A 13122-nucleotide genomic window follows, 5' to 3' on the forward strand; every position below is an offset into this window, starting at 1 on the left:
CCCCCCCCCCATCTCACCAGGACAAATCTTGAAAGCAAACGGCCCAGACGATTCCGGCAGTGAAAATCAGGTCTTGGAATTCAGAACTTCGCCTATCAAGCTTAGCCCGGCTAAAAGTACCCCGTGCATCATCGACGACGTCCCGCGCGGTGCAAAAGTGACGATCAAGCCCTCCACGAAGAACCGACTGTGGGAAAAGTGTTTCACAGACGGTGCAGTTCCCCTTTCTTCCACGCTTTGAGGTAATCTGCCGGTAGCCGCTGATGACCCTCGCCGTCGACTGGTACATATCCCATCCGGTCAGCCTCGACCGCGACCCACCATTCGCACGGTAATTGTGTGACCCCTGGGGTCCCACATATGGGTCTCTAGAAACCTTCTACGTTGCCACAAGCTGAACGTAGTGCGGATTGATGAAGTCAATCCCGCGATCCGACCCCTAATTGAAAAGAAACTGTGGGACAAGTGTTTTGCCAGTGCAGCCGCATCGACCTCGCGGACACCCCGTACCTCTCTTCTCAATATAGGTGATTCTCGCACCCAGGGGACTACCCAGGGCCTTTCTCCAAGTCAAGGATCACTTAATTCCGAGCGCCCGAGTCCGACCATCCGGTCAGTGGTCGTACGACCCCAGAAGGAGGACAAGTCGTCAAGGGAAAAAACAGAATTCGAAAGAAGGAAGACCAGGAAACCCTAGAGAAACCCTCATTCTCGAGGAGATCTTAACCTCTTACCTTATCTTGCATACGCAACCTCGGTCCTTTTTAGAACCGCAAGAAGACCGGCCCTTTTCAGGGCCACACAAATGTTTTATGATGTCAGATTTCACTATGTTTAAATCCTGCTCCCGGACCAACCGCCCCTTCCACAACTATTCCTCCTTTATTCCATTGATGTACTTGAATATAATAAATTTTTAGCTCATCCCCTCGAAAAGCTCCCACCATCTCTTCACCCCTCTAGTCCCCAGCTGTTCAAGTTATCCCATAAGTTGACTACAACTTCTCCACCCATTTTTCCCCTATACCCTACTTGACACAAAAAAAATTCCCCTGCACTTACTTCCTTGTCAAATCGTGACCGATAAAAACCTTCTTATCCTGTATACTATTTTTATTTAGCATTATCCCTAACTTCTTTTCCCAGCTCTGCAATAGCACAAGCGCCACTTTCTTCTTTTCTCCAGCCTAACTTTCTCTGTAGCAACGCTTTCACCCCCTCCCTTCCTCGCTCTTTAGCTTCAACACTCTTATCACAATACGAGGTGCGTGGAAAAAGTAAGGTGACTTTTCAATTTTCGCGGGCTACGTACATTCAAGTTTTAAATTTTTTGTTTTGTTGTGTTGGTATACTCGTCACGATCATATGTTCACAGTTTTGACTATATAGCTCGTGTTATTTTTCTGACAGAGGCGTAGAAGGTTAGAAGGGTTTGGTGTGCTCGGCGATTTTCTTCTTTCGAAAAAAATGGAGCAAAGAGTTTGCATTAAATTTTGTGTGAAAAATGGAATCCAGTGCTCTAAAACTCTTGAAATGTTGACAGTTGCATACGGTGGAGTCTACTCTGAGTAAGAAAAACGTGTATAAGTGGTACAAGCTGTTCCAAGAAGGCAGAGAGGATGTCGAAGACGAACCTCGCCCTGGACGTCCCAGCACGTCAACAACAGATGAAAACGTTCAAGCAGTGGAAGAAATGTTATTGAAAAATCGCCGAATTACCATCAGGGAAGCTGCTAAAGATGTTGGCATATCGGTTGGCTTATGCCATGCTATCTTTTCCGACGGTTTTAGGCATGAGACGTGTGTCAGCGAAATTTGTTCCAAAACTGCTTAATTTTGATCAAAAGATCCATCGCTTGTGAAAGATTTTCTGACCAAAAACAGCACCATAGTCATGCCTCAGCCTCCATATTCATCGGATTTGGCCCCCAGTGACTCTTTTTTCCCAAAACTGAAGAGATCCATGAAAGGACATCGATTTTCAACGACTGAGGAGATAAAAACTGCATCGCTGAAAGAACTCAAGGCTATACCACAAAATGATTATCAGAAGTGCTTCGATGATTGGAAAAAGCGTTGGCACAAGTGTATTATATCTGAGGGGGATTACTTTGAAGGGGACAACATAAATATTGAGGAATAAATTAATATTTCTTGAGAAAACCATAAAGTCACCTTATTTTTTGAACACACCTCGTATTAGTTCTCTTGTATGCGTTCTCTGTTCTCTCCATTCTTAACTCCATCGGCCTTATCATTTCCATATCCGCCTTCTCCTCCTTGTCATTCTTACGCTTTCCCACTTTCTCTTCTATCATATTCTCTGCACTCTCCAAAACACCTTTCTTCTCGCCGTCCCCCTGAATTGCCCACCAACTTCTAAAGCCGTTTTTCACCCTTTCCTTCCACTTCTTAATTTCCTCATCCAGCTGCTTCATTTTAACTTATTTTTCCGTCCTTACCGACACTACCTTACTCTCTAATCCTTCTACTTCCTCCCTCAGCTCTTTCACCTCCTTTTCCCATTTCTCAGTCCTAATCCACAAGTCCTCCCTCATACCTTCCATCTGCTCCTTAGCCCCCTGTGATCTGCGATAAACACAATCAAATGCACAATTCAATAGCAAGCGTGACAATCTCCTTGACAACACCATATGCGTAGAAGATAAGAATTACACGCCACTGAATCTCGCTGATCCCTATATAATGCCTATATATAGCATATTCGTGATAGAAGACGATAATTCATTGCTCTTTGACTAGTGTAGCAGTTCTCCCGTCGCCAATCACACTTCGGCGCGGCGCTTGCTTATGACCACATAACACGACGTTGGACTCTCGCTCACGCACTTGAGTCTATTTATACCGCGCTTTTCATTGGTTCAGACTAAATATGTTATAGTAAGAAACTAAAACTTAAACTGATTTTAAAAAAACGAATTTTCGATTTATTTTATTTATATTTTCATACAGATACATAATTCCGGGCATTTGAGTCTTACACACTGTATAGTGCTTTTGAGGTGGTTTAACAAAGAACTGCTGATTGATTTGGTATAAGGGGGTATAGGAGATGAAAAGTGTCACTTGCTAGGTTCAGCCATTGGCAGTATAGGTTTCTATAGGATTTTTGTGATAGAATATAAATTTCATAAAATTGTTTTTTCATCGAAAAAAAAACTGAAATGCGTCCAGTGGTTTTTCAAAAAACCGATTTTTGCAGTTAATTCCTAAACTAATTTAGTGTTAGCGTCAGAGTCGTACTACTGGGAAGGCCTAGATAATTCATGATCCAGAATTATTTGTTGATACTGTTACGCCTGTGAATCGTGCACCCAAACTCCCGTGGCAATAGACCAGTAAACCTCTGATAACAATGAAAAACTTACCCTGAAAGATATGGTGATACTTTTCCAACTAAGTCGAAGGGCACTTTATATCCAGCAAAGTGTACGGCAGTAACTAGTGATATTGTGAACCATAAGCTTCTCAATGAGGCGGGGTAAACGCCGCTTTTCAAATTATTCTGAAATTATAAGAACTCACGTATATAAATGTTTCATAATTTTAAGCCTTTCATCAATCCCTAAAGAAATAAATGTTGGCTTTACTTTCAGTAAATCTCGGAATACTTTCAGACTTTGAACATTAAATCCCAATTGTGAAAAAGATACTTGGTTATAAGACATTCCAAACTTTTATACAACGAAAAATCACCCTTTACATCTTTGATTATAAGACTGCACTTTTATCTGATTATACAATAACGTTTTACTAAAATGAGTATTCCTTTTTTATTTTTCTAATTTTTTATGAGATTTACCTTAAATCTAAAAAATCTTTTTTTCCAAGAGCGAATACCAGACTCCCATACAAGATGAAGGACTTCTCTGTCGAAGTTCACATCCCATCCTTCGTGAGTGATTGCGAAACTGAATGCAACAGCTGAGTGGGCTTCTGCCATAACTCAATTTTAATAAGGACCTGAAACAGAAATGATAAATTTTATTAATAACCTTTAAGTACGAATTTAAAAATTCAAAAATATAGATGGTGACAGAATTAAATACAACTATTAAACAAAAAATAGTTTCTTCACATCCACCTTTTGTAAAAAGGACCCCCGTACTCTTTAAATTTCAATCAGTGACCCATATCTAGCTATTTGAGTCCGCGAGTCACGGGACAGAAAGAGATACTAAAGCGCAGTGCGCATGCGCTAGTACTTTCGAAGCCTGAGGCAAGGCAGTAAAGGTACAGATTGCACCGTCAAAATGCATATATGGAGATCGGTCTCATAATAATTAAATTAAATAATTCAAACGTACGGATGTGTGTTGACGATTATTCATTATTGTCTTTCAATATTCTACCATTCCTTTAAAGTTTAAACATAGAAGCTTTTTGTAGTAAATATCATGTAAACATCTTAATTTTAAATGATATAGTAGGATATTTTAGGCACCGGGCGAATAATAGCCCCTTTACAGGTATCAGGGATTATTACCACCTGTAGAGATTTTTTACAGACTTACAAAAGAATAATGCCAGGGACTGGTAAAGCAAAGCGAATCATTTAAATTGAAATACCATTTTCACATTGGGCATTTGATTTTACTTTTAAAAGTTTTTAAATTATGGTTTCTTGCGATATATCAGAAAATAATACTTTAGTAACATGAAAAGTAGAAGGAACTGTGGACGGGGTAAGAGTGCTGTTTACGAGGAGTGTGGACTTTGTGGTAAAAGCTGTTAACAGGTTTGCAGAGGAGAAGTTATCATCAGGAGAAAGGCAATTATAGAATAGTAATTATATTGATTGTATAAATCCCTGATTTTGATTTGCATCAAATTTCTCAATTCAAGAAGTTCGACTTAAATAACACTATTTCTTGTTCTTTTAGCCAATCAACATTTTTTCTCCCTTTCTTACATCTAATCTTTTATGTAAGAAGTGATCCAAGGATTGGACTTTTTTTGCATTAAGGGTATATAGAAACGCAAATTTGTCAAAGGCTAAAGAAAAAATTTTGTTCAGACAAATAACTTTTCTATTTATATAATTTTCAATAAAGATGCTTTTCCAGTCATAAGTAGAGAGGTGCTCAAAAAATTCTGTTTCATTAATATTTGTGAGATTGTATATAGCAGAGATGTATTAGAGGAGTGATTAAAGGAGACCTGGTATTGAATGCTGATAAGGTCGTGGTTTGAGAGAAATGAGATTGAGTGTTGAGTAGAGGAAATCACCTTGTCTAGATCATCAACAATCATAAAAGTCAATCCATGTGCTAGAATAGTCGGTGTGATTGTTGTTATTACGGGGAACTATAGATAATCCCGTGGAGAACACTACTGATTTTAAACAGTGAAATTATTGGTAGCATTCACATTTATGTTTAGGTAAGCGTTAAGTACAATGTTATTATAATTTGGTATAATGTGAAAAATGTAAGTTTCAAGTGCGCTGCAGTAGGAGGCATTCGAAGGTTTGTAAATCACACCCACCAACAAGCTGTTTTGGTGCGACGATACCTTCATAAAAAGGTACTCAACAATAAAGTAATTAATTGGAAGGAGGACTCACTCCCACCCGTAAACCCCTTAAACTGTCATAAACATTGACACAATCCCCACTTCCTCTTCTCTTCTCTCGATCTCTCCGGAAGAATGTGATAGGAACAGAACACGAAATGATGTTTAAATTCGAGGTAACGCAAATGCGAAGACTGAGCTTTAACTTGAAAAATATTTAAGGTTTCCATTTTGAGAAAAATAGGTCAAAGAATGTCTTAAATGCGTTAATAAGTTGAAGAATCCTTTCCGTAAAGCTAAGGTGACAGAGACTAATAACCAAGAAAATCGAGTTCACTTGATTACAATTCAAAACAGGGAATGAGACACATAAAAAATTTAAAAATTAAAAAAGCAATAGGGACTATATAGCTGATGATGTACAGAAAATACATAAGAAAGGTCAATTTGCAGAGACTATGTTAGAAATATATCGGCGAAATAAATGTATGCAGAAATATATATTGGCGAAACCCTGTGACACCCGCGGTAATTCACCGGGAGCAGGTTCTAATCTGAAAAACTGCACCTGCTCCTAGCGAAATCTCGCGATAAAATTTCAGCCACAACCAGCCAAGGAAGACCGTCTTCTGCATTTTCCCGCAAGTGTATTAGCATCTTTTTGACGCCGATCATAAGGACGAATAACATAGAATATTCCGTGTATAACCGACGCAACTCCCTTATCAGGTCTCTATACCTCTCTTTCTTCTCATCCTCCTTGGCTATGATATTTTTGTTGGCTAGTGCCGAAACTTCAACAACAAAAATGGTTCGTTTCTCGAAGTCAAGGAGAACTATGGCAGGCCTTGAGTGCGGAACAGAAACAATTGTCGTGAATATGAAGTTCCAGTATATGCGGCACTTCACGTTCTCGAAAAATTAACTTGATTTCCCTGGTAGCGTTTAACAGTGCGGTATTAATGATAGCACACATCCATACTAATTCGGTGTGGAGAGGTATACCTTCACATTAAATTAGTATGGATATGTGCTATTATTTTATTAACACAAACTAACTCAGCGTGAGACGAGATCATACGAGCAAAGTAAACATGTCCTCTCGGCGTAGATAGTATATGTCCAAGATGTTCGATGTGGAAGATACCGTACATCCTCTTGTCGATGAGCTTTTCACGGAAGGTTTTCTCCGGTGTTTTCTTAATTCGGGTTTTTAGGAGGGAGTGCTCGAGATATATAAGCAGGGATGCCACAGACTAATATACTTTTAAAAAGTGATAAATGTCACTAATTTTAGCTAATAAAAATTCATAATTTCCAGAATAAATTTTAAAAGTCACACAAATTGTAATTAATTTTATTACAAGCCGAACAAACCTTTCACACAGCTGCCGTATTTATTTTCAAAAATACTTTACGATAGAAATTAGAAAACCGGAAAATCACGAACTAAAGTAATTTAAACTTCAATATTAAATAGCATTTTTATAATATAGATTATTTCATATATAATTATATATCATTAAAATTTACTTTTCTTTTTTGAGATAAAATCTAAAATATAATTTCTTCTTTTCTCTACTGTCTTCTGGGTTTTATTCATTTCTTCTCATTTATCTTCTAATTCTTTCCGCAATTCTCTTACTGCTTTTTGATATTTTTTCCCCAAGAAAAGAAGAAAGAAAAATGACATTGGGGATTTCCAGAAAAACACAACCTAACTTTTATTTTTAAAGGATAAAGTATTTAGGCAATACATTTTCTAATCTTATATTTTAAACGAATAGTCTTTTCAAAAATTGAAATAGAAATAGTACAAATACATATTTATTTCTACTTGGCATAGCTGTGTGTAACTTCTATTAATTATTAAGTATACAATTTCACTAGATAATGTACGAGACAACACACAAGCCACGAAAACATTGTCGATGCCACGATCAACTAAAATAATTGAATATCAGATTTCACGCTATACACGCCGCGTAAGCCGTGCCGATTGTCCGTAAGTCGATAGCAGTTCAAAGAGTAACAGCAAAGTAGATAAAAAGGAGAGAGTAATTATCAGTACAGGGTTGTCACAGACTTTCCATTTTTAATTTCCCTAACTTTTCCCTGACCTTTTTTCAAAAATCCCTGACTTTTCGACATACCTATAGCAAACTCTAAGCCCAAAAAAAAAACACAGCAGGGTTGTAAATAATACATAGTTTTTTTCTTCCAATTTATTGAAAGTTGATGCTAACGAAATGTGTTAACATTTATTCAGAACTTCTAAACATATTTTAAAACTAATCCAAATTTTCCTACAATTTTTGAAAATCCAGCAAATTAAATAAAATCCTTAAAATTTTCCATGTTCTTCTTTGATCATTTTATGAATCTCTTAAAATATTCTTAAACTTTCTGTTACAATAATTTTTAAAGTGAAAAATCATTTTCAATTTTCCTAATAATCTTCAGAAAATTTTTATTCTTTTGTAGTTTTTCACAATTTTAAAAAAATTCTAAATTCCTTCCTAAATACTGATTTTCCAATAACCGTTCGCCGTACAGTCTTACGCGTCAAACTCAAACTGCGCGGTAAAACTAACAAAATGGTGGAATTAAGCGGTTACGCGATTTAAACGAAACAGGGCCCTCAAGTGGCTAGACCATGTATTTATTAGATCATGCTTAACGCTGCTTCTCTGCATCTACTACACGTCTAATTTTTAAACAATAACAGACCTGCCCATTCCTGCACGGGCGAGTTCAACAACACAGCGCGCGGCGTGACCCCAGCGAGCCGAGCATCACCGAACATTCTCTGGCAGCAGTCTAGTAGCGGCGCAGCGGCGACCGGCGCGCAATATATGTAATCTGTATGAATTGATACGGCCCTATCCGTGATCGACGATTGTACAGCGGTTTTTGAAAAAATTCCCTGGCCCATTTTCAAAACTCACTAACTTTTCACTGATTTCCCTGACCATTTTTTTGTTCCCTGAATTTTCAAGGATTTCAAGGTCTGTGGCAACCCTGCAGTAATTATGAGAATGAGGCCGAGTCTAAAAGGTATAAAAACTCTTAAATGACCTTTTCATTTTAAAAAAGCGACTTCTAGTGATTGTTTCTTTTTAAAAAGTGACTAAAAGTGACTGTGTGTCAGCCTTGATATAAGATTTGATGCATTTTGCTCACCCCTGCTATTGTAGTCAAGGCCGAGTGTTTCAGCAGCCTCCTCCGCCGCTTTGTACAAAAATGCTCCTTTTCCCCTTTCTTCGTGTTTCCTGACCGTTTTAAGTAAAGGATCCCATCCATTTGCGACTGTATGTGCTGTGCCCAGAATAATCCTGTATCCTGTTGTGAAGATATTTAAGATTTAGTATTCCGCGACCACCTTGAAGCCGTGAGATATAGAATTGCGGAACAGAAGATTTAAGGTGCATTCTTTTGTTAATGTGCATAACCTTTCGTGTTTCGATATCAAGGGATGCGAGCTCGTCCTTCGCCCATGGAACCACTCCAAATGATTATAATAATACTGGGACGGCAAGCATGATCGTTGCCGATACTTTGTACCTCGCCGACAGTTCGGAAGACCAAATCTGCCGCTTGAGATGTCTGTATCTGCTTCGGAGTGTATCCTATATAGATCTTACGTGCTGAATGCGGCTCTGTGGCACTCCCAGGTATGTATAGGTCTCTCCAGCACCAAGGTGTCGTATAGCGCTTCTTTCGACGAGCTCAGGATCTTTGGGGATATTGGCAATAGAGAGGCTAGCTGTCAACTTCACGCCAATGCACGGTATCGGGGCATGGCGTGAAGTTGACAGCTAGTCTGGTCGCTAATTACAAATACAGTTACAGAACATACACAGGGCATGTCAATTTTGTCTGATTTTTTCTCCATTTCCAATCGTATTTCGCAAAATTTAGGGTCACCATCATGGAGGCGTGGCCCTTTGAAAACCTGGTATATCTCAAGAGTTCTTCTACTATGTCAAAATTGTGAGCAAAAAAAATAAATTTGCATACGATTCTAACTGTTCGAATGCTGTCGTCTGCTACGCGCTGATTTATATCTTTCGCAAAATTCATATTTGTCGTGAAAATAATCATTTCCTCAACAAATTTTTTGATTTGTTAAAATTTTCTTGATCCGAGGATCTCGCAAAACCCCGGATATTCGACAATTTTTCTTTCTTTCGTTCGCAAATCCTTCGGAAAAAATATATATTGAGTCAGTGCCGTACCTATAAAAAAGTAATTCAAAGTTGGATTCTAACAACAACCTTAAATAAAAAGGTCTATCCAATTTTCGTAAGTAAATGCACAATTTTGAACAGTTGTGTATATTTCTTAAATTCTAAAAATGTAGAACCTTACAATCATTACTTCAGTGCGATTTTTTATTTTTCTAAATTTTCAACGGGATATTTCATTTGGCGTGGACGTAAGTTGTTGAGAAAAAATGTTGGTAAAAAAGGAATCTACTAAGTATTATCTGACCTTAACCCTCTGCCTGGTCATACGATCGTTATCGTCAAAAATAAAATCGTCAATTGAGGCACGTAGAAAGGGAACAACCAATAACAGTGCTCATTTACGTGACGTGATGTATTTGAGTGCGACAGAGCTGTATCGCATAGCCGGTTAGAGGGGTGCAAGTGCCAAAATTTTTAAATAAGAAGTAAATTATCATTAAAAAAGACTCGAAGCAAAGTATCAATATTAAAGTTGGAAAGTATTTTTAAGAAATGGTAATTGGATAAAAAGTGACACGTTTAGGATCCGAAGACCATTAGGTGGAGCATAACCTCAAATAGAAACATCAAATGGAACAAAATACACTTGAGAGGAAAAATGGTTTAAAGTTTATTTAATTTACGGTTAACTTAAGTTAACGATGTCTACTAAAACACTTCAATATTTCATGAAAGTTTTGTTCCTAAAAGGGCATTTTGCATTTTGTAATGTAATAGTAGGAAGAAGTTATGTTTTCGTGACAGGTAAGGAAGACCATTATACAACAAATTTAGAAATTGCTTCTTTTTGATTCACTATCCTTTTTAAATTATTGAGGCTATCATTTTGTATCAAAGTACTCAACTTTTTAATTGATTATAAGTCATGAATTTTTCTTTGCATAAAAGTACGTTGCATTCTTCACACATGAAAATTGTTTTTTGTATTACTCCTTTTCATTTTGCACACTTGATATCTTTTAGGATTTTTAGTTCGTTTTTTATCAAGTAATAAAGGAAACTTTTAACAAAATTGCTTGAAAATGAATAAAAAGTGACAGGTTTATGATACGCTGACCATCAAATAAAAGATAACCTCACAAAAGGAAACGTCCAAATTGTTCAAACCTCATGTAATTTTCATTTAATTGAAGGTGACGTGTATTAAAACGAGTTTTTGCAGGTTTTCGTGCAATTTTTGTGCCTAAAAGGTCATTTCAGATTCTGCAATAGTTAAAAGGAAAAGTTCTGTTTTCGAGACAGGTAAGGAAGAAAATCGTACATCAAATTCAGAATTTCCGAGTTTTTGATTCATCACATTTTTAAATTATTTTGTTAAATTATTACTCGGTTGGTCGTCCCAGTGATAAGTCGTGGAAGCATGTATTTCATTCAACAATTAATACTGCCTTCATACACAGCTTAAATCGAACCCAAACCTCAGCACATAGATGCAGGCAACTAAATTTTAGAAAAAAATCTGACAGAACAACTTATAGGAGACTTCAGTTCAAGAACAAAATTTCCGAAGAAAATTTAAAAAAAGTTAATGAATTCAAAATTAGAAAATTCTAAATTTTTTGTACGATTTTCTTTCTTACCTGTCACGAGAACATAACTTCTCCTTTTTACTATTGCAAAATGTGATATAACCTTTTAGGCGTCAAAATTGCACAAAATCTGGCAAAAAATCGTTTTAATATACCATGTTGCCTTTAATTAAATGTTAATTAAATGAAGTCAAAGGTATTTTTTTCAATTAGACGTTTCCTTTTGTGAGGTTATGTTCCGCTTGATGGTTCTCGTATCATAAACCTTTCACTTTTTACCCAATTTTAAGGAATTTTGTGAGATATTTTTTAACTTTAATACTAATACTTCATTTCTAATACTTTTTATTAATAATTTATTTAGAGGGCCCATGAACTTCTTTAATAGACATGTTGCTGAAATTCTTGCACTAACACTCATGTACCATGTATCGGTGAGGTGGTCACGTGGTGTAGAATACAATGTGGGGACGCGCTGGGCCAGGCAGAAAGTTAAAAAATGCTATTTTTAAAGCCTTTGGACCACCCTTCACCGCAATAACAATCTTATCAAATACATACATTGATGTTCCTAATTGTAAATATAATTTAAATTGAGAGGCACATTCAGTGGTTATGTAGAGCAAATACAGATAGACTTAATTGACCTCACTAAAAGGAAAATTAGCAGTCAACATTGCAATCGTTTGAATCGTCATATATAAACCATAAGAGTAAAAAAGCTTTATATGCACTTTTACTAGTGTCTACGACTTATAAATACAGTAGACTCTACGACACCACTCGATGCGAGACTTCTCGTTTCCCGATTTCTCCTTCATTCGCTTGCCCTCACTCCTTGTCTTATTTTACACACATACATACGCGACCGGCTACGCCTACTACGCCGAACACGGTTTTACGTTAGGAGAGAGAGGGTTATCTGAAACTTTCTGTTCACTTCCTCTATAGACCCGAAAACGAGAAGTGTCGTAGAGTCTACTGTACATACACTCAAAATCCAAACATCAAAGATACCACAGTGAAAGGGGCTACCGCTACTGCGACGATTAGATTTCGGGGGTAAAGCGTGAGAACGCACACAGGCCTACTACGCGCACGCGCACGTCGAATTCAAGGCCACGCGCACCTGACTCTCAAATAGATCAGGGGTTGAGGGGAAAAAATTCCGCTCGCTCCTTTAGAGTCGGGACGTGCGTATTTGTGGAGAATTCTTATCTTTTGGAGTTCGAGTGCAGTTACGTCTAAAGAAGTCGATGCTACTCATTGTCAGCGTTTTGTCGATTATGCAAGACGATAAAAGCTAAAAAGATAGAAAACCGTTATATGTATTTAAAGTTAAGGTAATATCAGCTTTCTAACGATTTTTTGAAAATTGGGAATTTAGATTTATCACAGAGCTATCTAATGGCATGTGCAATGAGAAAGTAGTTAACTATTTGAAAGTTGAGATTATAACACTGAAATTAACACCTTATTAGTGTCTTGTAAGGCTGGTCCATTTAGGTCCCTTGCTGCTAAAGTATCAATTAAGTCCTTTAGCATAAGTACATTATTAGAAGTACTCGAATTTTCCTGGACATTTGGCCAGGGGAGAGGAAAACTGCAGAAAACAAACTCCCAAGGTCAGTCGGTCCCCAAAATCAAGGTTAAGTTCGTTATTTTTTCATATATCCACAAATTTCATTCAAAATTTTCACTAGATATAAAATATATTTCAAAACTATTCTAGCCGAATTTTTCGATTAGCCCAACAAATTAGAGCCTGTCTACCCTAACTTCACTTTATGATTGTAGTTTATGAGGGG

The 13122-nt window shown here is 37.2% G+C and overlaps 1 protein-coding gene across 1 annotated transcript in view; it reads right to left on the bottom strand.

Moving 5' to 3' along the window:
- LOC117176646 (carnitine O-palmitoyltransferase 1, muscle isoform) overlaps positions 1 to 13122 on the bottom strand; it is a 168312-nt gene that overhangs the window by 70180 nt on the left and 85010 nt on the right. The window contains exons 2-3 of the mRNA XM_033366899.1: positions 3824 to 3984; positions 3390 to 3526 (exon numbers count right to left, since the gene is read on the bottom strand). Of these exons, the coding sequence (XP_033222790.1) occupies positions 3390 to 3526; positions 3824 to 3964 (278 nt within the window). The 5' untranslated portion in view covers positions 3965 to 3984. The remainder of the gene's footprint in view (positions 1 to 3389; positions 3527 to 3823; positions 3985 to 13122) is intronic.

Source organism: Belonocnema kinseyi, chromosome 7 (assembly GCF_010883055.1).
Source record: "Belonocnema kinseyi isolate 2016_QV_RU_SX_M_011 chromosome 7, B_treatae_v1, whole genome shotgun sequence".
Lineage (NCBI taxonomy): Eukaryota > Metazoa > Arthropoda > Insecta > Hymenoptera > Cynipidae > Belonocnema > Belonocnema kinseyi.